Source organism: Mustela lutreola, chromosome 10 (genome assembly GCF_030435805.1).
Source record: "Mustela lutreola isolate mMusLut2 chromosome 10, mMusLut2.pri, whole genome shotgun sequence".
NCBI lineage: Eukaryota > Metazoa > Chordata > Mammalia > Carnivora > Mustelidae > Mustela > Mustela lutreola.
Genome location: NC_081299.1, coordinates 27,232,436 through 27,258,551, shown reverse-complemented (window position 1 = coordinate 27,258,551; position 26,116 = coordinate 27,232,436). Strand labels below are relative to the sequence as shown.

At 38.2% G+C, this 26,116-nt stretch overlaps 1 protein-coding gene across 4 annotated transcripts in view; it reads right to left on the bottom strand.

Moving 5' to 3' along the window:
• LOC131809805 (protein argonaute-3) overlaps positions 1-26,116 on the bottom strand; it is a 132,612-nt gene that overhangs the window by 84,349 nt on the left and 22,147 nt on the right. For 3 of the 4 annotated variants that reach the window (XR_009345307.1, XM_059137232.1, XM_059137231.1), the window contains exons 2-3: positions 22,540-22,711; positions 2,699-2,819 (exon numbers count right to left, since the gene is read on the bottom strand). Coding sequence is in view for 3 of the 4 variants with exons in the window: in XM_059137232.1 (XP_058993215.1) it covers positions 2,699-2,819; positions 22,540-22,711 (293 nt within the window). In the remaining variant the exon portion in view is untranslated. Of the gene's footprint in view, positions 1-2,698; positions 2,820-10,893; positions 10,959-22,539; positions 22,712-26,116 lie in introns of those variants that run through there. The other variant, XM_059137233.1, reaches the window with a different exon arrangement.

The following is a 26,116-nucleotide window of genomic DNA, read 5'->3' as shown; positions in this document are numbered from 1 at the left end:
TTTTTAAAATGGGCAAAGGATGAAGATACACAAATGAGCTCATGAAAAGATGCTGAACTCACTAATCATTAGGGAAATGTAAATCAAAACCACAGTGACATATAATCTCATACCCATTAGGATGGTTATAATAAACAACAACAATAACAACCCAGAAAACAGCAAGTGTTGGCAAGGGTGTGAAGAATTTGGAATGCTTGTGCATTGCTGGTGTGAAAGAACAATGGGGCAGCCACTATGGAAAACAGTATGGTGATTTCTCAAAATGTTAAAAATAGAAATTACCGCTTATACACAAAGGAACTGAAAGCAAGAACTGAAACAGGTATTTGTATACATTCCCAGCAGCATTTTTGTAATACCCAAAAGGTGTTCATCAATGGGTATGTGGACAAACAAAATGTGGTATATACACACAATGGAGTATTATTCAGCCTTAAAAAGGAAGGATATACTGACACATGCAACAACATGGACGAATTCTGAGGACATAAAGCTAAGTGACGTCAGTCACAAAAACACAAATACCGTATGATTCCACTTAGATGAAGCACTAAGAGTAGTCAAAGCCATACAGACAAAAGATAGAATGGTGGCTGCCAGGCGCTGAGGGGAGGGGAGAATGGGGACTTCAGTATTTCATGGGTACAGTTTCAGTTTTACAAGATAAATAGAGTTATAAAGACTGGTTACGATTACAAATGTACATTAAATGTACATTCATGCCCCTAAAATGGCTCACATGGTAAATTTTACCACAGTTAAAAATATTATCTCCCCAAAGGAGAAAAAGAAAAACTTGACAGGAGAAACCTGGCAGACACTGGCTTAGCCAAGTGATCAAACTTAGTATCACCATTAATAGAACAAATACATATTAATGTCTCCTGATAAGATCCACTGATAAAGAAAGAACACTTGTGTAATTATTTCTGCCAAAAATGTTTAATCAGAGTCTAATCAAGAGAAAATCAGACAAACCCATATTGAGTGACATTCTACAAACAATTTGCCTGTAATCTTCTACCATGTTAATGTCATGAAGCTGTTCCAGAATAAAGAAGACTAAAAAGACGTGGTATCTTGGGGAAACTGGGTGGCTCAGCAGATTAAGCATCTGACTGTTGATTTCGGCTCAGGTCATGATCTCAGATTTGTGAACTGAGCGCGTTGGGCTCTGTTCTCAAATGGGGATCTGCTTGAGAATCTCTCCCTCTCCCTCTGCCCCACCTCCGTTCATGCCCTTGCTTTCTTTCAAATAAATAATCTTTAAAACAAACAAACAAAATGTGGTATCTAAATACAATCATGAACCTGTACTGAATTTTTTATTAGAGGGGAAGAAATGCTAAAAGTCATCAGTGGAACAAATGACAAAACTGGAATATGGGTTGCTGATTAGATAAAAGTATACCAATGAAGAATTTAGTGGAGTGGATAACCGTACTCTGATTTTTATCCTTGTTCTTAAGAAAAACATATTAAAGGGCACGACACATACAACCTTCTCTTGAATGGTTCAAGAAAAGATAAGCATGGATGTGTATTTCATCCTATATAAATATCTACAAAGATAACGAAAGAAAGAATGATAAGACAAATGTGGTAAAAGTTAAGGAACACTGGTCAATCTGGGTAAAAGGTCTACATGAGTTCTTTAATTCTTACAACTTTTCAGTATGTTTTAAATGATTTCAAGAGGCTTCTGGGTGGCTAAGTCAGTTAAGAGTCTGCCTTTGGCACAAGTCATGATCCCAGAGTCCTGGGATGGAGGCTTACATAGGGGTCCCTGCTGAGCAGGAAGTCTGCTAATCCCTCTTCCTCTCCTTTTGCCTCACCCCTTGCTCTCTCTCTCAAATAAATAAATAAAATCTTAAAAAAGAAAAACCTAGAGGGGCGCCTGGGTGGCTCAGTGGGTTAAAGCCTCTGCTTTGGGCTTAGGTCATGATCCCAGGGTCCTGGGATCGAACCCCACGTTGGGCTCTCTGCTCCGTGGAGAGCATGCTTCCTCCTCTCTCTCCCTGCCTGCCTCTCTTGCCTACTTGTGATCTCTGTCTATCAAATAAATAAATAATATCTTAAAAAAAAAAAAAAGTGTAGTTAAAAACAAAACAAAACATAAACCTAGAAAAATATAAATAAAATTATTTCAAAATAAAAAGTTAAAAAAGATAAATAATATGCTCATATATATGTGGACTATAATAAAATGGTAATAAATGCATTTTTTTAAAAAGATTTTTAATTTCTTTTTCAACAGAGATCACAAGCAGGCAGAGAGGCAGGCAGAGAGAGAGAGGAGGAAGCAGGCTCCCTGCTAAGCAGAGACCCTGACGCGGGGCTCGATCCCAGGACTCTGGGATCATGAACTGGGCCGAAGGCAGAGGCTTTAAACCACTGAGCCACCCAGGTGCCCCGGTAATAAATGCATTTAAAGGGAGATATTGCTAGGTGCCTGGGTGGCTCAGTTGATTGAGGTCAGACTCCTGGTTTAAGCTTGAGTCATGATCTCAGGGTTGTAGGACTGAGCCCGTGTCGGGCTCCATGACAGATGTGAAGCCTGCTTGAGATTGCCTCCCTGTCCCTATGCCCCCTCCTCCCAACCCAATCTCTCTCTCAAAAAAATAAAATAAATAAAAATAAAAAATAAAGGGAGATACTGCAAAGAATAGCTCTTCAATAAAGGAATACACCTTACCCCAGTAGTTGCCACAGGAAGTGGATTGGCTGTGTAAAGGCTTCTTTTTCCATCATAAACTGGTCTACGGTCCCCAAATATAGTCACTTTAAAATGCTGAACCATTGAGTCAACCACCTCCCTAAAAAAGGGGAAAAAAATATATTCACATAATCCTATCCATGATGAAATACAAAATACAAAATAAAGTAATTCTTGCACTATTTAAAGATGTCAAAATTCTAAAAGACAATCATACTGATAAAGATATTGCTTTCACCACCATACCGTAGGATACCAGAAAGACTGATTTCTGGCAAGGGATAAGAATTTCACAAACGACAGAAAAGAACGAATCCAGTGAATTACTTAATCATTCTAGGCCTCAGTAAACCTGCAAAATATTATCCTCAGAAAATGATCCTCAATTCCTTTTACCATCTCTGAGCACTACCTGACACATGCACTTCTCTATCAAACAGTGTTATGCTCTGGGGCACCTGGGTGGCTCAGTGGGTTGAGCCACTGCCTTCGGCTCAGGTCATGATCTCAGAGTCCTGGGATCGAGTCCCGCATCGGGCTTTCTGCTCAGCGGAGAGCCTGCTTCCCTCTCTCTCTCTCTGCCTGCCTCTCCATCTACTTGTGATTTCTCTCTGTCAAATAAATAAATAAAATCTTAAAAAAAAAAAAAACAAAAAAAACAGTGTTATGCTCTTCACGCTGGGTCCAAATACCATCTAGTTCATGTATCTATTAGAACATTTACTCCACTGTATTATACTTATTGTACACGTCACTTCTACTAGACTGTGAGATTCTTTTTTTTATTAATTATTTTAATTAACATATAATGTATTATTTGCCCCAGGGGTACAAGGTCTGTGAATCATCAGGGTTACACACTTCATAGCACTCACCACAGCACATATCCTCCCCAATGTCCATAACCCAACCATTCTATCCCTACCCCCATCCCCCAGGAATCCTCAGTTTGTTTTGAGAGGTTAAGAGTCTCTTATGATTTGTCCCCCTCCTGATCCCATCCTGTTTCATTTCTTTCCTTCCCTACCCCTCAAACCCCCCACTCTGCCTCTCAAATTCCTCATATCAGGGAGATCATATAATTGTTTTTCTGATTTATTTCATTCAGCATAATACCCTCTAGTTCCATCCATGTCGTTGCAAATGGCAAGATTTCATTTCTTTAGATGGCTGCATAGTATTCCACTGTATATATATATACACCACATCTTCTTTATCCATTTATCTGTTGATGGACATCTAGGCTCTTTCCATAGTTGGGCTATTGTGGACATTGCTGCCATAAGCATTTGGGTGCACGTGCCCCTTTGGATCACTACATTTGTATCGTTAGGGTAAATGCCCAGTAGTATGATTGCTGGGTCATAGGGTGGCTCTATTTTCCACTTTTTGAGGAACCTCCATGCTGTTTTCCAGCGTGGCTGCCCCAGGCATTCCCATCAAGAGTGTAGGAGGGCTCTCCTTTCTCTGCATCCTCGCCAGCATCTATCGTTTCCTGACTTGTTAATTTTAGCCATTCTGACTGGTATGAGGTGGTACCTCATTGTGGTTTCGATTTGTATTTCCCTGATGCTGAGTGACATTGAGCACTTTTTCATGTGTCTGTTGGTCATCTGTATGTCTTTTTTGCATAAATTAGACTGTGAGATTCTTGAGAACAATAAACACCCTTGTATCCCCCTCAATCCTTTTCAACCTCTTTCCCCACCCTCACATTATGTAGCCAGTAAGAATATTCAGAAACTATCTTCATCCAACAAACATTTTTATTTTTTTATTTTTTTTTAAAGATTTTATTTATTTATTTGACAGAGATCACATAGGCAGAGAGGCAGGCAGAGAGAGAGAGGGAAGCAGGCTCCCCGCTGAGCAGAGAGCCCGATGCGGGGCTCAATCCCAGACCCTGAGATCATGACCTGACCCACTGAGCCACTCAGGCGCCCCCAACAAACATTTTTATACTATATATACTTACGTGGAAAGATACTCAAGACTTTTACATTAAAAAATTAGACTATAATGAGAATGATAAAAAATCTCCACAAATCAACATTTATTTTTGTACATATATTTCTTGTAAAAGCAGTGGAAAGTTACCTAGAAGAATATGTACCAAAAAGATACAATGACTATCTCTGGTAAGGGAAGTGAAAAACGATTTTTTATTTTGTCTAAATAATCTAAATATGTTATGATGAGAGTATGCTTATATATTACTGATATAATTTACAATACATTTAAAAGAATGGGGAAAAAAGATTTAATTCTAGCCTATGGGTAGGTAGGAGAAAGGAGAGAAAAAGGCATTCTCTGATACAAAATAACTGAGCTGACTTGATACCTAGAGCAATTTCCTACATGCTCTAAAATTTCTATTTTCCTCTTCTTCAATTTCACTTTGCTGAAATTATTTAAATCAAGATCAAGCCTCTTCTAGAGTAAATTTTACAAAAAAGATTCAACTCACTGATCCATTCTTTTTTTTTAAGATTTTATTTATTTATTTGACAGGCAGAGATCACAAGCAGGCAGAGAAGCAGGCAGAGAGGGAGGAGGAAGCAGGATCCCTGTCGAGCAGAGAGCCCGATGCGGGGCTTGATCCCAGGACCCTGGGAGCATGACCTGAGTTGAAGACAGAGGCTTTAACCCACTGAGCCACCCAGGCGCCCCTCACTGATCCATTTTTACGTCCAAAAAAATTTCAGAATTTTCTGCCATTTACCATTTTCTTCTGCAGGCATTATAAGTCCAGTTTCTTAGGTGAAACTTTACAGATCTAATTTGTCAGAATGTTTTGGCTATTTTGTAATTTTTCCTCAACAATAAATTAGTATAACTTTAAGCTTACCAAATCCTGGCAGCCCAATCAAACCACTCTAAGAATCAAAATGGTTGGAGGAGTTAAAATAGCTGTGCTAAAACAACTTAGGGGGAAAAAAATGTTCTGTTTCAATATCTAATACAGCATATTCTTTTTTCTTAAAGATTTTATTTATTTATTTGACAGAGAGAGAGAGAGATCACAAGTAGGCAGAAAGGCAGGCGGAGAGATAGGGGAAAACAGGCTCCCCATGGAGAAGAGAGCTGGACGCAGGGGTTGATCCCAGAACTCCAAGATCAAGACCTGAGCCGAAGGCAGAGGCTTAACCCACTGAGCCACCCAGACATCCCCACAGTATATTATTCTTCATGAATGTTCTAACAGGGACAATCTACCTCAACCGCTAGAACCTCCAATGGAATCTAAAGCGGAATTCAACATATCTCCCCCATGTTATCTAGTTATCCTATTCACTGCTCCTCTTTATTGGGACCTCCCTTTCCTCATTTAACCAGATTCAAAACCTGGCTCATCTCTTCATCCTATTAGTTGCTGACCTCACCTCTCTGCAGTATTTCTCACATCAGTCCTTTACTTTTCATTCCCAATTACCACGATCCTAAATTATAACCTCATGTTCCAGTACCTAGATTAAATTTTAAGTCTCTTGTTTTTTATGCCTTTAATTTTTTCTTCTCCAACCCAACCTATATATCACTGCCAAATGAGTGACTGAACCCCACTTTTATGTCCCAGATAAAAAAGGTTAAGTTAACCATACTCCTCAATTCATGGCTTATTTTCATCATTCATCTGTAGGAGATCTCTCTTCTTTCCTTCCACCTCCATTTCCTAAATTCCCTTCTTCTTTCCAGTAAGTTATCTCTTCTAAGTGTTTGATGAACATCCTTCTGTTTGCTTATATTCCCACCTTTATCCTCTGGCACTAGGTTTAAAAAATGTATTCATACTGCTGTGGGACACTTAGTTCATTGTTTCTCACTAGTGCAAAGTAGTCCATATGTTGTCTATCCATTCACCTAACAATCCAGGCTTCAACTGCAAGCCACCAAAAACAACGGTGCATTGCAGTATCTCTTACTATATCCCTTTATGGACTTGTGTGAGAATTAATCTCTGGCTATATACCCAGGAACAAAACCGTCAGGCCCAAATGAATTTTATCAACTAAATTATGAAGAACTGCCAAACTGTTCTCCAGAGTGGATATATGATCTACATTTCTGGAGATCCTATTTCCCCATATCCCAGACAAGATTTGTTATTATGCAGCTCTGCTTTCTATTTTTTGCTAGCCTAGCACATAAAACTAAAATGTTATTTTAATTGGGATGTCTCCTATTACTAATGAATTCGAGCATTCCTTCATGTACTGTTCTTTTGCTAATTCCTTGTTTGTTTCTTTTGCTCATTTTTCTATTGGGATCCCAGTCTTCTTGTTGAATTGAAGGAGTTTCTTTGATAGCCTGATAGTCCAATATTAATTCATTAATAGGTTTAGTTATTGCAAATATGTTCCAAATGTTTTCTGCCTGTTAACAATATCTATGTATTTATTGAGATGAAATCCTTAATAGAGAATCATCAAATGAATCATTTTTTACCTTATGGTTTCATGCTTTTGAGCCTTGTGTCAGGCTCCCTGCTCAGTGGGGAGTCTGCTTGTCCCTCTACCTCGGCCCCTCCCTCTCCGCTCATTCTGCCTCTCACTTTCTCTCAAATAAATAAATAAAATCTTAAAAAAGAGAATTACTTTCTTAATACTAAATTACAAATTGTTTTATTAACTCTAGTTTTTCTATATATATATAGTTACCTATATATATATAGTTTCTATATATAGTTATCTATATATAGTTTTATATCTATCTCTAGTTATCTATATATATAGGTTACCTATATACGTAGCTTACACACACACATGTATATAGTTTGATCTATATTATTTTGGCCATTAATCCATCTGATGTATGTATGTATTTATCTATTTATCTATCTATTTATTTATTTGACAGAGAGAGAGAGAGAAAGAAAGAGAGAGCACAAGCAGGGGGAGCAACAGAGGGAGGGGGAGAAGCAGGCCCCCTGCCGAGCCGGGAACCCGACTCAAGACTTGATCCCAGGACCTGGGGTCCTGGGGATCCTTCAGCCATGACCTGAGCTGAAGGCAGAGACTTAACAGTCTGAGCCACCCAGGCGCCCCATCTGAGGTCTTTCTTTATAAACAGTGTTATATAAGAGACTCTATTTTATTTTACTCTATACAGTAAGCCAGTGGTCCCACACCATCTGGTGTCTATACATAACCAATCAATTTAAAATGCCATTTTTTGGGGTGCCTGGGTTGGCTCTGTTGGTTAAGTGTCCAACTTATGATCTCAGCTCAGGTCTTGATCTCACAGTCATGAGTTTGAGCCCCACATTAAAATAAATAAAAAGCTATTTTTGTAAGTTCTCAACATATAAATGAATCTGGCTCTTGAGTTCTCTATATTGTCCCAGTAGTCTATTTGTTCTTAAATAAGTGTCATATGTTTTCACAATTACTAAAGTGTTTTATTATACTGTAACATGGGACAGGGCAAGTTCCTTTTCTTTTTCTAAGTTAACTAGGGCATTCATGGAAACTTTTAATCAGAATAGCCTTCTAAAGTGGTCCCCCAAACTATCAATACCATAAACAAAAGAAATACATCTAGTGCCCTACATATAGTAAATAAGAAAAAAATACCTGTTAGTTAAGAAACCCTCAAATTATTTATCCTAAGTAGACACTGCTAGAGCGCTAAAAGCAAATGAGAGTGTTAAAAGTTATTAAAACACTACAAGAATGAACTCAATGAAGATGAAATATAATAAGGGCAATTGTAAAATCTAAACATTTGTTTAGAAAACTGCAAAAAGAACAGATTAGAGGATGTGAACTTACTCACTGCTTTTGTGGAAAGGGGCTTTAGATGACTCTTAAATCCAGACTGAGCTAATAGTGGGATGTAGCTTCCTCAAAATTAAAAAATTTAGGTGCATATATTTAAATAATGCCCGGTACAAAGCATGTAACCATCCCATCACATATTATATATAGTCATTTCACATTCTGAAGTATTCTGTTCGATTTGGAAAAATTTAAGACCCTAAAAAATGAAACATAACCAGAAGGTAATCCTGACAGAAGTTCATATAACATGGGTAAAAATACATCAAACTAATAAGGACTTCAGGACTGGAACAGGAAAGACTCAAAGGAAATTACAGAAGGCTCTGGCTATTTTGATGGACTGTCATGTGATACATTAAGCATAAAATCTACCCTGTATGAAAGGATAGAATTAGGAAAAAACTCACAAATAATTGGAAAGATTTAAGGAGCTAGGCTTTGGGAAAAAAATTTCCTACATTTCTTCACACCAGTGGATTATTCCCAAGTGGATTATTCCCAAGTGGATTACACTCATATAAAGTAAGTTCATCCTTGCTAGAGTAGCTCAAGGAGCATTTATGTCCTAGAAGATGCCAACCAGAAGACTAAAATGAATAATCTCTGCAATTCCCTCTAACAGTAAAATTTAATTAGGAGAGTACCAAATAATGAAACAGTACAGATTTTACCATGCCATCAGATATAAAAACTTCTTTACGAATAATTACACTAAACACTGAACTCAAGCTCTCAGAGCCTTAACAGAATGGTGTTAGAATTCTATATATACTGGGCAGCTCTAACATTAAACTACTTTTAAATTCGTAACTGCTAAAATCTATGTTTCAAAGGGAATAAGCTTTTCTAAGGACCATGATTTATTCTATCTCTTTAATCTCTCACTAATATTTTGTAACTGATACATTTAGAAGTTTTTTTTTATTCTTTGTTTTTTTTATTTGACAGAGAGAGAGACAGGGACAGCAATACAAGCAGGGGGAGTCGGGGAGGGAGCAGCAGGCTTCCCACTGAGCAGGGAGCCCAATGCAGGGCTCTATCCCAGGACTCGGGGGATCAAGACCTGAGCTGAAGGCAGGTGTTTAACAACTGAGCCACCCATGCATCCTTATATTTAGAGTTTTAATGAAACTTTAGTATGCAAGTTAACAAAAGGACAAATCAAGGAACTGCAAATTTTTCTTCTTATCTCAAAAGATACTGTAACAAATAGTAATGTATTAGGATGTTCATCAGGCAAGGATGTGGAACTAAAGAAAAACTCTAAAATAGTAATTTATCTAATCATCTATTGAGGGATAGCAGCAAAGGTGCTCACTGTCTTATGAAGAGAGTCTGAACTGGGAAACTGTCAATTTAAGAAACCTTTTCATGTGCTAACATAAGCACTGGAAGATAAATAAGTAGACATGACTCTTTAGTCCCACTCTGCCACTATGTTGTTATGAAAGTTACCTTGCCTCTCTGACTTTAGTTCCTTCATCAATAAAAATGGGATAATAGGGGCATCTGGGTGGCTCAGTGGGTTAAGCCTCTGCCTTCGGCTCAGGTCATGATCTCAGGGTCCTGGGATCAAGTTCTGCATTGGGCTCTCTGCTCAGCAGGGAACCTGCTTCCCCCCACCACCGCCCCCCGACTCTGCCTGCCTCTCTGCCTACTTGTGATCTCTCTGTGTCAAATAAATAAATAAAATTTTTTAAAAAAATGGGATAATAGTCTCTGGGCTGTTACAGAGATCATATGGAATATTAGTGAAAGAACTTTTGGGTGAAAAAGCAATGATACTATTTCTATGTAAAAATTTAAGCATGATTATCTCACAAATATACTTCAAGATGATATTGAAATACTGAAGTCTTCCAAACAACAAACAGATACATCACAACGTATTAGTATCAAAGTAAATTAATACAGAGAATGAAGTCTGGCAATTAACATAAACTGTGAACTGAATTTTCTTATGTCACAGTTGTGGAACTTTGTCTAAGGTGCAGTTGTTTATTATTGTATCAGTGGGGAAAATCCTTTGATCTTCTGTTCAAATGTAGAAATTTTAGTATAACTTTTAAGTGTATATTGTAGTAAAATTACAATTACCAAAATATGCAAAATATTTTAACTTCTAAAGCAGTATTTAGGAAAGCCAATTTGGAAAAGAAAATCTGAGTAAATGGGGATAAGAACTTCTAACCAATCTTTAGTGGTTTCCTTTAACTAATGACCTTAGTCTGAAAAGGAAAGAATTCTTGCAAAGTACGATATGATGCATTTTTGTAGAGCCTTGGGATAGAATTTAAAAAGCCTTAAGAATATCTGGGGATTACTTCAAAAATGGAACCTACCTGAGTACATTAGGTTTTACAAAGGGCTACAGCCTACCTTTCCCACTCTTACCTCAACCACCACTTCCTACATTCTGGTACCAAGTCTTTTGACTCCATCATGCTCTGGTGCACAGACTGTAAAGTAAAATTTAATATTGGTTTCAGTAAGTTCCACTTTACCACCTGACTCATACAGCAGAAAAATGGTAGGAGAGGGAAATTTTATTGTAAAAAGGAGAAGAAATTATTAATCATTCTATGTGCTCATAGAGACCCACCTTTATCTCGTTTCTAGTTATCTCTTATTCTCTGCTCTCAAAAGGCAGAACGGGAAATATTATTTTAGTCAATACAAGAAGGTATGAAATCGTATTTTCTCCTGAAAGTGACTATTCACATCAGTTTAGTATTCACAGCTCCAATAAATTAATCTGTCACTATAGTATAGACAGAAAGGAAGACTGCTAAGGTACAATAAGATGGTAAAATCACCCCAAGGCTTGCTTATAAAACACAACTAAAACAGCTGGTGGTCTCTCCTTACATCCTTCTAACTCTGAATTTATCTTCATAACTCTTCAATAAGTAACAGAGAAGGTAGCCAATGAATACTTTTGCATCAACATAAAGCTTAAAAGATACAGAGTAAGGAAGAAAGGAGTAATACTTTAGATCAAGTTTTTAGTATTTTATAATATAAAAGTTGTAGTACACCAGAGCATTTTACTAAAAACGATCTTCAAAATCATTTCACATGGGTATGAATTCTTTCATAATTTTATATAACTACACTTGCTAATCCAGTATAGTAAACATTACTAGTATTCCCAGATAACTGACAGATTACTTCAGATTGAGAAATCACTTTTTATCTCAATCTGGTTTACAATAACAACTTGATTCTAGAACACTTCTTTAGCCATCACTGACTTCTTAAAAGACACGGTCTCTTTTCAGCTTTTACACCTTGGCTTCTTTGAGCATTTGCCACTGTGATCAATCCTTGAAATTCACAATCCTTTCTTTACCTTCTCTGAAACAGTTTATACTTTGTCCTGGTTCTCCTACTTTTCCTGATCTAAGTGTCTTCACTGACAAACCTGAAATAATAGTATCCCCAGAGATCCATTCTTAATCTTCTTATCTTGACTCTATTCACTTTCACTAACTTTAACTATCACCTACATGTTGATATATCTCAAATCTTTATCTTGACTTATTTCCTGAGCTCTAGGTACTTATTTCCAATAATCTACTGAACCTCTCTGTTTTGATGTTTCTTATATAATTCAACCTCCAAATATCCAAAACAGAAAATAAAAAACCTGGTCCATTCACCATTTGTATTTCTGTTAAAGCTACCACTATTGCACAAACTAGGAATGATGAAGTCATTCTTCTCTCTTCCCTTTCCTTCCACACCTAAATTATTCATTCTTCTTCTAAATGTTACATCTAAGCTCTTCCTTCATCCCCACTGCCACTGCTGGTAGTTAAGTCTTAAAAACCACTACTTTTAATCTAGGAAAGTATATATCAGAGATGCAATGGGGTATGCTAGAGTATGAGGGGAAAGAAGTTAGAAATATTTATATTTAATTTTCATCTAACAATTAGAAATTAAGATTTACGGGCGCCTGGGTGGCTCAGTGGGTTAAGCCACTGCCTTCGGCTCAGGTCATGATCTCAGGGTCCTGGGATCGAGTCCCACAACGGGCTCTCTGCCTGCTTCCTCCTCTCTCTCTCTCTGCCTGCCTCTCTGCCTGCCTGCGATCTTTCTCTGTCAAATAAATAAATTCTTAAAAAATAAAAAAAGAAATTAAGATTTACTAACATTCATGGATATGGATGGACACTGAGGTCTTCACTTAGCCCATGTTAGATGATCAGATGTAACAGCTGATATACAGGAACCCTAAGAGACTAACAGGACTTCTGCAACATGTAAGAGTTAACAGTGTACTGCAGCAACATTGTACGGTGGTAGATGTTAGATGCACTTATCTTGATAAGCACAGGATAACTTACAGAGTTGCCAAATAGCTATGTTGTATACTTAAAACTAATATAACACTGTATGTCAACTATATTTCAATCAGAAAAAAGGAAGCAACAATGGAACTCTCACTCACTCACTTTCAGCATGTTATAACTTACTTCAGTTCAAGTGTGTGGCATATATTCAATCTGATTTTTGGTACATGAATCTGAAAATTTCAAATTATTAAATATATTATTATATAGTTTATTTCAAAATATTGTTTTCTGCCTTTAATTTTTCTATAGTTATGTTAGAATAGTGGTGCATTTCTATAAATTTAAAAACTTTAAATGTGTACATATACATTTATTTATCTATTTATTGTTCAGTCCATGGTCAAACACATTTTAACTGATGGGGATGAGTAATCAAAGATTTGAAGACCACTGATCTAGACTACTGCAAACAGCATTCCCATTGTTCTCCAGAACTCTGGTCTTTCCTCTTTCCTTTCTCTCCTCCCCACTGCTTTTATTTTTAAGATTTTATTTATTTATTTATTTATTTGACAGAGAGAGAGAGAGAGAGCGCGAGCGAGCGCGCAGAAGTGGGCAGAGCGGCAGGCAGAGGGAGAGGGAAAAGCAGGTTCTCCGCTGAGCAGGGAACCCGATGCGGGGCTCTATCCCAGGACCCTGGGATCATGACCTGAGCCAAAGGCAGCTGCTTAACCAACTGGGCCACCCAGGCGTCCTCTTCCTTTTTTTTTTATTTAAGAGATTTTACTTAATCATTTGAGAGAGAGTGAGCGAGCACAAGCAGAGAGAGGGGCAGAGGGAGAGGGAGAAGCACACTCCCCTCTAAGCAGGGAGCCAAATGCGGGGTTGGATCCCAGGAACCTGAAATCATGACCTGAGCTGAAGGCAGAGGCTTAACCAACTTAGCCACCCGGTGCCCCTGGTCTTTCTGTTTTCTAATTAATTTGCCACCCTGCCATTAGTTATGCTTTAAAATATGGATGCTCCTTGTGTGTTCAAAGCCTCCAATGGCTCTCCACTGTTTCTGAATTCACACGCCTTAGCATGGATTTGAGACCCTTCACGGGGTGCCTGGGTGGCTAAGGTGGTTGAGTGTCCAATTCTTGATTTGGGCTCAGGTCATGCTCTCAAGGTTGAGATCCAGCCCCGTGTCCAGCTCGATGCTCAGCAGAGACTCTGCTTGAGATTCTCTCTCTCTCCCTTTTTCCTCCCCACCCCTACTGTCTCTTGCTCTCAAACAGATCTAAAAAACAAAACAAAACAAAACAAAAAAACACCCTTCACAACTTACCCCTGGTTAAATTTTCATACTCAAGGTACTCTATTCATACTGGCCTATTTCTTTTACATAAACATGTCATGGTTTTGTTATGTCCACTCTATCTAGATTTTTCTTTCTTTTGTTCTACTATTTAGTTCAGATACCATACACACACACACACACACACACACACACACACACACACACATATATACACCCCATCTTCCAAACTAAAAGCAAGAATCTCTGCTCCTTCACCACAGCACATAGTGCATATCTCACAGAACTTGTCACTACATACAGATTATGAAATCTCTAACAGGGATCACATCTTATTTACCTTGTTATCTCCAGAACCTAGCACTAGACCTGATACAAAAAAGGGGCACAAAAAGTTAAACATGAATGAAAACATAGGGAGGATCCTAAAATGATTTTTAAGTTTCAAAAGTTACTGCAGAATTTAAACTTTAATTCCAGTCAGGATCCATATACTCTTTAAATCCAGTACCAGAGAGTACTCTACCTTGGTACAATCATGTGGTAAATTCAGACAGCTAGTTTAAATTGATTTAACTCAATTTAAGAAAAAAGTGGAGCAGACTAAAAATAAGCAAATCATGCTACATGCCTAACAATACTACACAGCTGTTACTATAATTTAAATCCACACAAATGGACAGATGTTAGGAATAAACTCTACCTATTAGTCCCTGATGTTTAGGAATATATTTATTTATAAAAGTATCTTTCAACTTCAAATATATTGTAGAAATATTAGCTAGAAGACTAATTATTACTGAGTAATTTGTTGAGAATTTTTAAGTCTGAAATAATCACCATCTGTTAGCTTTCCTATCCTCCAAGTCATTAACTAACAAGGAAAATAAAACTTGCTTATTAACTGACATATACTGCACGGTACAGTTTCCCTAAGATAGCTAAATACTCAAAACTACACTGTTCAGTTTTCACCGGCAGTGTTTTCTGGGTTATGTTCTTTATAGCATTTTAATCAGAATTATGCTCCTCTATAGGAATGATACCAAAAGGACAACTGGCAAAAGAAAAAATTAACTTCTTAATAAAAAAAAAAATGTGTTTTAAAAGACACCATCAATAAAGTGAAAGGCCAACAGGCAGGAAGGAAGAACATTGCTGCACATCATTACATCTGATAAGGGACTTTTAAATATACCTAATGAAGAATTTCCAAGACTCAATAACAAAAAGACAAATTATCCAACTTAAAAATGGGCAAAGGACCTGAACAGACATTTCTCCAAATATACAAATGGCCAATAAGTACATGAAAACATGCCCAACATCAACCATCAGAAAAATACAAATCAAAATAACAATGAGATGCTACCTAAAACTCCAAGGAAGGCTATGATAAAAAAGATAGGTAACAAATGGTGGTAAGGATGTGGAGATGCTTGGATCATCACACACTGTTAGTTGGAATGTAAAATGATGCAGCCAATTGGGAAGAGAGTCAGGCAGTTTCTCAAAAGGTTAAACAGAGTTACCAAATCATTCCAGTCTTAGCAATACACTCAAAAGAAATGAAAACATGTGTCCACACAAGACCTTATACACAAATGTTCACAGCATTATTCATTACAGCCCCAAATGCAAACGACACATGTTCATCAACTGATGAATCAATAAACAAAATATCTTTACAACAGAATAATATTCAGTAATAAAAAGGTAGTACTGATACATGCTACAACATGGATGAACCTTAAAAACATGTGAAGTGAAAGAGGTCATTCACACAAATGGCCACATATTATATGATTCCATTTATAGGAAATGTCCAGAAAAGTTAAATCTATAGAGACAGGGGCGCCTGGGTGGCTCAGTGGGTTAAAGCCTCTGCCTTCAGCTCAGGTCATGATCCCAGGGTCCTGGGATTGAGCCCCGAATTGGTCTCTTTGCTCAGCAGGGAGCCTGCTTCCTCCTCTCTTTCTGCCTGCCTCTCTGCCTACTTGTGATCTGTCTGACAAATAAATAAAATAAAATCTTTTTAAAAAATGAAAAAAATACAAGGAACGCCTGGGTGGCTCAGTTGGTTAAGCAGCTGCCTTCGGCTCAGGTCATGATCCCAGCGTCCTGGGATCGAGTCCCATATCGGGCTCCTTGCTCGCAGGGAGCCTGGTTCTCCCTCTGACTTGGCCTGCCACTGTCTGCTTGTGCTCTCTCTTTCTGACAAATAAATAAATGAAATCTTAAAAAAAAAAAAAAAAAACATTAAAAAAAAATCTATAGAGACAAAGTATATTAGTGGTTGCCAGGGGCTACTGGGGAAGACAATGGTGAATGACTACTAAGGAGTAATGGGGTTTCTTTCTTCTTTCTTTTTAAAGATTTTATTTATTCATTTGAAAGAGAGAGAGAGAGAAAGCGCGCGCAAACATATGAGGAGGGGGAGGGGCAGAGGGAGATGGAGAAGGAGGCTCCCCCCTTCTCTCTGCTCATGGTGAGCAGAGAGCCCACCATGAGGCTTGATCCCAGAACCCTGAGATCACTGATCATTACCTGAGCCAAAGGCAGCTGCTTAACAGTCTGACCCACCTAGAAGCCCATAATGGGGTTTCTTTTTCAGAGGATGAAATGTTCTAAACTTTTATTGTGGTGATGGCTGTATGCTATCTCTTTGAATACACTAAAAACCATTGAACTGTACACTTTACACAAGTGAGTAATACAGTATGTGAATTTTGTATAAATGAAGTTATTTTTAAAAAGTATGTCCCTTGGGCGCCTGGGTGGCTCAGTGGGTTAAGCCGCTGCCTTCGGCTCAGGTCATGATCTCAGGGTCCTGGGATCGAGTCCCGCATCGGGCTCTCTGCTCAGCAGGGAGCCTGCTTCCTTCTCTCTCTCTCTCTCTCTGCCTGCCTCTCAGTGTACTTGTAATTTCTGTCAAATAAATAAATAAAATCTTAAAAAAAAAAAAAATTGTGGCACAATGCCAAGAAGTAAGCCAAAATTTAAAAAAAAAAAAAAAAGTATGTCCCTCTCTTGGCATATTACCTATTTATAACACTGTGTCAATGACATTCCTAATAACAGCAGAAAGGGAGTTGTTTCCAACACTCCAATCTGAGATTTCTATTTAAAAGCCAAAATGGATTCAATATAGATTTTTTCCTTCAAAAATTCAATCGTCAGTATCGCATGACAACTGTATGCAATATGTACAAATATTTGGCACTCTATCACAAATCACAATACAACACCAGTAGTAATAATAACAGTACAATTAATGTTTCATTTATAAAAGAAAACTGAACCAAAAAAATTCAAACAGAATTTAATACTATTTCAAGATTCCTCCAAATCTATTCATGTTTAAAATAGATCTTGCAGTCATAAAATAATGCTTTTATATAATTTTCCCTATGTATGTATGTTACTACCTAATGATTCTGAATAAGTATCTAACAACCTATTTGAGGCTTACCTGCATACATATTTAGCAGTTGGACAAACCAGCATAAAAACTCAAGTTACAGAATTTATACTCTAGGTCATAATAGTTCTAAAAATATTTGGTTTTTAGTTATAAAGATCATCCACTTGGTTTTTGTTTTTTTTAAAAGATTTTATTTATTTATTTGACAGAGAGAGATCACAAGTAGGCAGAGAGAGAGGAGGAAGCAGGCTCCCTGCTGAGCAGAGAGCCCGATGCAGGACTCGATCCCAGGACCCTGAGATCATGACTCGAGCCGAAGGCAGCGGCTTAATACACTGAGCCACCCAGGCGCCCGGTTTTTGTTTTTTTAAGATTTTGTTTATTTATTTGACAGAGAGGGAGACACCAAGAGCAGGAACACAAGCAGGAGGAGTGGGAGAGGGAAAGTAGGCTTCCCGCCTGGCAGGGAGCCTGATATGGGGCTCGATTCCAGGACCCTGTGACCTGAACTGAAGGCAGACGCTTAATGACTGAGCCATCCAGGCCCCAAGATCAGTTAGTTGTTAAAAAAAAATAGAAACACTTAAAATCTGCCTAACAAATATGCTCTCGTACCAAATGATCATTTTCAATCAAAATCTTATTGGCAAAAAAAGCATTATATACACATACCCTAAAGGGGTGAGGAAAGGACAAGAAGACAGACAGAAAATCGGAAGTAGGGAAGCTGACTCAAAAAATGACTCACAAGCATTTCCTGGGTATTTTGTCCAAGAAAACTCCTCTGACTAAAGTGGAAACTTGTTTGGCTACAACCCATAAGTCTACTATAATGATTAATGCCGTGGTACCAAATATTTAAACATGTGGCATATGGACAAGAAAAACCTCCTACGTGTTGATTTCAATACTGGGGCATTTTAACCTATAACTGTTTAACTAATACAGAATAGGAATTGTCAAGTTCTATCTAATTCCTTCTAACTTTTCAAACTCCAGCCATTGAAGTATAGCAACTGAACCAATTTCAAAAGCCCAGCAACAATTTTAACTGGTAAGTTACATACTGCAAAAGGTGAAGATAAAAGCTAGTCTTTTGAAGGAATAAAGGGAATAAGTTTTGCAGATGTTGACTTAAAATCAAGTCAATATTACTAACAAAGTAGAAAGTTGATTTATGACCCTTTAGGAGTCTCAAAGAAATCCTGTAGGTCCTATGAAAACTCTGATCAAAGATACGAGATAAAAAATTTCCATGTGGAAACATCTAAATTACAGATCCTTTACTCCTACTGGCAAACAATGTAACACAACAAAGCAACCTGAAGATAAAATATAATTAGAGAAGTCAACAGGATCATAAATTGAAAGCCAGAATGTACACACCAATTCATTACATATATTTTTCTCTTAAATTTAACCAATATGTTGAACATCTACATGTGAAACTTAATACTATTTAATTTTTTTTTTAAAGTAGGCTCCATACCTAAAATGGGGCTAGAACTCACAACCCTAAGATCAAGAGTTGGATGCTTTACCAACTAAGCCACCCAGATGCACCAATTTCATATATACTTACATAATACACAAATAACTCCCTTATCCCTATCAAAAACAAAAAGTTAGATAGAAGGAACAAATCTAGTAAATAATTTTTTTTCTTTTTTTACTTAATATTACTGACACTGCGTTAGTCCCTCAGAACTTCTCTGAAAAACTAAGACCCTCCACCCTCCACTGATATCTGTAAGCCCTAAGCCTGCATCTCCTGTTATTCTCTCAATTTCAACCCATTTTGTCTTTAAAGCAGTTTTGTTTTCCTAACATTTTCATCATATAATTTTCCTACTTAATAAATATCCTGCATGCAACAGGGGCGCCTGGGTGGCTCAGAGGGTTAAAGCCTCTGCCTTCAGCTCAGGTCATGATCTCAGGGTCCTGGGATTGAGCCCCACATCTGACCCTCTGCTCAGCAGGGAGCCTGCTTCCTCCTCTCTCTCTGCCTGCTTTTCTGCCTACCTGTGATCTCCATCTGTCAAATAAATAAATAAAAATCTTTATAATAAATAAATAAATAAATAAATAAATGGCCTTCAACAATTCTTTACTATATACTGCTAAAATTAGGGGTGATTCTTTTGGGCAGGGCAAGGAGGAAAGGCAGTAGTAAAGAATTCAGTTCAGAAGTATCTGCCTTAGGGTTGCCTGGGCGGCTCAGTCAGTTAAGCATTGATTCTTGGTTCCAGCTCGGGTCATGAGATCAAGCCCCAGATCATTCATGTTCCATGCTTAGTACAGAGTCTGCTTGAGATTATTTTTCTCTTCCTCTCCTACCGCTGTTCCTCCTCTCACTTGTGCTCTTTAGTAAATAAAATCTTAAAAAAAAAAAAAAGTATCAAAAAAAGACAAATATCTGCCTTAGACATTCTATCAATTAAGAGATTTACTTAGATTAATAAATGCCTCTTTCTTTCTTTCTTTCTTTTTTTTTTTTTTTTTAAAAGTAGGTTCCACATGGAGTCCAACGTGGGGCTGGAATTGGTGACTCTGAGATTGAGACCTGAGCTGGTATCAAGAGTCAGATGTTTAAGTGACTGAGCTACCCACACACCCCAATAAATGCCTTTTTAAAATGTAAATATCAGGGGTGCCTGGATGGCTCAGTGGGTTAAAGACTCTGCCTTTGGCTCAGGTCATGATCCCAGGGTCCTGGGATGGAGCCTCCCATCCGGCTCTCTGCTCAGCAGGAAGACTGCTTTACACCAGCCCCTCCCCCAAATCCCCCTACCGCCTGCCTCTCTGCCTACTTGTGATCTCTACCTGTCAAATAAATAAAATCTTAAAAAAATAAAATAAATAAGATAAAATAAAATGTAAACATCAAACAGAAGGGTCGGGGGCACCTGGGTGGCTCAATCAGTTATGTGTCTGCCTTCGGCGCAGATCATGATCCTGGGGTCCCGGGATGGAGCCCCATGTCATGCTCCCTGCTTTGCAAGAAGTCCATTTCTCCCTCTCCTTCTGTCCCTCCCCTCCTTGCTTGTGTGCTCCCGCTCTTCCTCTTTCTCTCTCAAATAAATGAATAAAATCTCAAGAAAAAAACCCCAAAAGGGTGAGGATTATCCCTCAAATTTACACATTGAACACTTCAATTTTGAGAAACAAGAAAAAGTGAATTTGAGAGCACAGCATGAAGACAGGATGATGGCTCACAGAAAGAGCTGAGAGAGAAAGGAATCTAAAAGACTAGCCTAGAGACCCACAGGAGAGAAGAAGGGTAGGGCATTGAAAATCTCTATCTGGCCATACATAGCCCTTTATAATATCCAGTTCTCCTTCCTGTCCCCTACTATCATACTCCTTTCATTTTACTTTTATAAACCTTTCGTTCACTCTATTGAGTATTATGTGTCAATCATCAAGCTAATATCAGGGGTACAAAGTACTCCTTTTCATGAAGATGTCATACTGGGAGAAGAAGGAACAACAAGTATTTAAAACACTAAAAATACTATTAAAGGAGTATACACCAGATACTACAGAGTCACAGAAGAACGAACTACCTCTGACTATAGAGTTAAAAAGGTAATGTCTTAGGGGGCACCTGGGTGGCTCAGCCAGTTAAGTGTTTGCCTTCGGCACAAGTCATGGTCCCAGGTCCTGAGACTGAGCCCCACATTGGGCTTCTTGCAGAGTGGGGAGCCTGCTGCTCCCTCTCCGTCTGCCACTCTCCCCCTGCTTGGGCTCTCTTGCTCACTTGCTCTCTCTCAAATAAATAAAGTCTTTAAAAAAAAAAAAAAAGGTATGTCTTGAAAAATAATGGAAGTCTACCAGATAGTAAAGGGCATAGAAGGTATTCCAGGTAAGAGCTGCAGAATATAGAAAAAGAAATAGATCAGAGCCAAACTAAGAAGGGAATGCCATACTAAAATCTGGGGTGTCATTTTGTAGTCCAGAGGGAGTGAAATTTTATAGTAGGAGGGTGACCTCGGAAAGAATTCTGCACTCCACATTAATTAAAACATTCACATGACGGGTTTTTTTAAAACATGTTATCACAAAGTGTCTTAGTGCTCATTCACTTCGTATTTCTTTGGGTCTTAACTAATTGACGAATTTCTTTTTTTTTTTTTTTTAAAGATTTTATTTATTTGACAGACAGAGATCACAAGTAGGCAGAGCAGCAAGCAGGCAGAGAGAGAGGGGGAAGCAAGCTCCCCAGTTAGCAGAGAGCCCAATGCAGAGCTTGATCCCAGGACCCTGAGATCTGACCTGAGCTGAAGGCCAAGACTTAACTCACTGAGCCCCGCAGGCGCCCCTAAATTATGAATTTCTTAAAGGCAAGAACCACCTCTATCTTAAATGAAGACTCTTAATATAAATTCCTTTTATATTCCCTTACTACCCAAACCACAACGGTATGTATATATATACACACATACATACATAAATACATACATATATACACACATACATTTGGGGAAGGTGAGAGAAGCAGCTTACTGAAAGCAGATTGATAAATCTTTGTATATCATATATACTTATTCCTATATAAGCATAAGGAAAGTTAGGGGAGTTGAGGATCAGAACAGAAATCATGCAACATGACAATCTCTAGCTCTACCCACTAGTGCTACCATCCCATCATCTTAAAGGAATAACTAAGCTGGGGGTGGAGATAGGAGGGAAAAAAAGCACAGATATGTTACCAGATAGCAATGGAAAAGATGCTTAGTCTGCTTTCAAGAGCATACAAAAAAGACCTGAACCTTCTCTATTATCACAGAGAAAACATGTGAGCTCATGGTATAATGAGAAAATTTCAAGGCTATTTGTAGATTTTTCCCAACATCACACCACTGAAGTACAATCAATTTCAAAACAAATCACCACCGGTTCCTGGTAAAACTGTTAGACAGTATCGCTATTACTAAATATGAAAGAAAAGCATAATTACTAAAGCAAGACAAATACTAAGAGCAAAATAATCTCTGCAACTTCATGATTCTTACCTGTTCACTCTCCTAGGACACTTGTCTGGTTTAATATCTACCTCATAGAGGTAGACATCAATCTTTGGGATTTCAACTTGAAAACAGTTTGCCAGCAATTTAATGGGTTTGCCCATGGTGCCATAGCCAGGTCTTCTGGGCACCATAAGTAGGGGCTGGGCCCCAACGGGTCCTGCCAGGGAGAGGGGGAAAAAAAGAGTAACGTTGTTATAAGCTGCATTTGATAATGTTGTCAAATCAGAGTATATTAGAATTTTAAGAACAGCTAAGAATGGTTGAAGCCTAGTGCTGGAAGGTGACATCATTTCTAACACCTCAACATTTTTTTCTCCCCAAATTACTCTCCTCATTTAAATCGATATACAAACAAACAAAAAATTGGGTATCTCTGTAAAGTTGTTTCAGAGGGGCAGAAAGAAGAGAGAGCAGTCACATAAACCCAAGTGAGCATGAGTAAGCACAAACCAGTCCCAAAGAGTACCAGACCAACAACAATGCAAATTTAATTTTTTAAAGGATTATTTACTTTAGAGAGGAAGTATGCGTGCGGGGAGAGGGACGTTGGGAGAGCAAGCTAGAATCTCAAGCCAACTCCAAGCTGAGTGCAGAGTCCCAAGCAGGGCTGATCCCGCAACCCTGAGATCACTACCTGGGAGGAAACCAAGAGTTGGCACTTAGGGACTTGTGGGCGGCTCAGTCGGTCAAGTCTGTAACTCCTGACTTCAGCTCAGGTCATGATCTCAGAGCTGTGAGAATGAGCCCCAAGCCGGGCTCTGCATTAAGCATGGAGTCTGCATATCCTTTTCCCTCTGCTCCTCCCTCCCTTGCACACTAATAAATAAATAACATCTTAAAAAAAAAAAACTTTGAAACTTAACTGAATGCCCACCCAGGTGCCCCAACAACATAAACTTAAACTACAATACAATAAGGATAAGAACTGAACTAAATACAATAAATGACATAATAAAAGGATCAATACGGTAAGAAAGATCGATTCCATAATCAGCAGGGAATCTGCTTGAGATTTTCTTCCTCTCCCTACCCCCCAACCAATGTGAGTGCATGCTCTCCCTCTCTCAAATAAATAGATCTTAAAAAAAAAATAAGAGGAGAAAAATAATTAATGTAATTACAGTGAAAAATATGCTATACTACAGATACTGAAGGCAAAACATTTTGTCAATAAGTTTGGTGAAATAGACAAATTACTAGAGAAATGCAGGTTACTGACACAGAAAAGTATGTAAAATATAAAATGTCCTCTGTTGGTAGAAATATAAAATGGAAAACAATATTGTGGTTCCTCAAAACATTAAAAATAGAATTACTATGAGATTCAGCAATTCTACTGCAGGGTACACACCCAAAAGAATCTGAAGCAGGGTACTGAGATGATAACCACACACGATTGCTCACGGCACCATCATTCACAACAGCCAAAAGATGGAAGCAACCTAAGTATCCATTGACAGGTGAATGGATAAACAAAATGTGTTATATACATAAAATGGAGCATTAGCCTTAAAAAGGGAAGGAAATTCTGACACATTCTACAGCATACATGAAACTTGAAGATGTTATGTTACGTCACAAAAGGACATTGTATGATATTACTTATTAATACCTACAGTAGTCAAAAAGAGAAAAAGTACAAGGATCATTGCCAGAGGCTGGGGAAAAGGGAGAATGGGGAATTAGTGCATAGTGGGTACAGCTGCAATTCTGCAAGACGAAAAGAGTTTTGGAGATTGGTCCCACACAGTGTGAATATACTTAAATACCATTGAACTGTACACTAAAAAATTGTTAAGATGGTAAATTCAATGCTATGTATACTTTATCACAGTTAAAAAAAGTGACATCCAGCATTAAGATTTAAAGCTCAAAATGTAGGGCGCCTGGGTAGCTCAGTGGGTTAAGCCTCTGCCTTCAGCTCAGGTCATGATCTCAAGGTCTTCGGATTGAGCCCTGCATCAGTACTCCCTGCTCAGCGGGGAGCCTGCTCCACCCCCTCCACACCCCTACCCCCCACCTGCCTTTCTGGTGACTTGTGATCTCTGTCAAATAAATAAATAAAATCTTAAAAAAAAAAAAAGCTCAAGATATTGTAGCTTTGTTAGATGAAGTTCAAACAATAAATTCAGTTAGTAACTATTACCTGAATGAAACATTTAAAATATCTGAAAAGTCCTGTAACTAGCTGAAAAAAATGAAATCCACATTTAGAAATATTTCCCAGGGGCACCTGGCTGGCTCAGTGTGACTCTTGATCTTGGGGTTGTGAGTTTGAGAGCTTCATGTTTAGTACAGAGATTACTTAAAAATAAAATTAAAAAAATTTTTTCCCATATATAAAGATCCTAGATCCAGATGGTTCCATTGGAGAATTATAGCAAATATTAAAGGAAAAAAATATCAGGCACCTGGGTGGCTCAGTGGGTTAAGAATCTGCCTTCAGCTCAGGTCATGATCCCAGGGTCCTGGAATCGAGCCCCACATCGGGCTCCTGCTCAGCAGGGAGTGTGTTTCTCCCTCTACCACTCCCCACCGTTTGTGTTCTCTCTCTACTCTTATTCTCTCAAATAAATAAAATCTTAAAAAATAATAAAAATAGGGGCGCCTGGGTGGCTCAGTGGGTTAAAGCCTCTGCCTTCGGCTCAGGTTGTGATCCCAGAGTCCTGGGATCGAGCCCCGCATCAGGCTCTCTGCTCAGCAGGGAGCCTGCTTCTTCCTCTCTCCCTGCCTGCCTCTCTGCCTACCTGTGATCTCTGTCTGTCAAATAAATAAATAAAATATTAGAATAATAATAATAATAATAATAATAAAAATAAAAATAAAAAATAAAAGAAAAAAATACTGTTCTTATACAAACTCTTCCACAGAACAGGAAAAAAGTAATTATAACCCCAATTCAACACATGATGCCGGAAAAACTCTGATACTAAAACCGGACAAAAACATTATGAAAAAGGAAAATAAAGTCATAGGATAATACCATTCATGAATATACCTGCAAAAATCCTAAACTAGGGGCGCCTGGGTGGCTCAGTAGGTTAAAGCCTCTGCCTTTGGCTCAAGTCATGATCCTGGGGTCCTGGGGTCAAGCCCCACATCAGGCTCTCTGCTCAGCGCCAAGCCTGCTTCCTTCACTCTCTCTCTCTCTGCCTGCCTCTCTGCCTACTTGTGATCTCTGTCAAATAAATAAATAAAATCTTTAAAAAATATATATATATAAGTAGCCCTGAAACTCCTATCTTCTGATCTGTAACATGGGACTAACACCTGATCTGTCACCTTCTTATGAATCTTATCAGGATCAAATTAGAAAATGTACAATAGTGGGGCACCTAGCTGGCTCAGTTGGTTGGGCCTCTGCCTTTGGCTCAGGTCATGATCCCAGGGTCCCAGGATCAAGCCCCATGTGGGGCTCCCTGCTCAGCAAGGTGTTTGTTCTGCCCCTAACCTCACTTATGCTTGTGCATACTCTCTCTGAAATAAATAAAATCTTAAAAAAATATATTTTTAAATAAGAAAGAAAATGCACAATAGATAAAATGTATCAAGCTCTTACCTT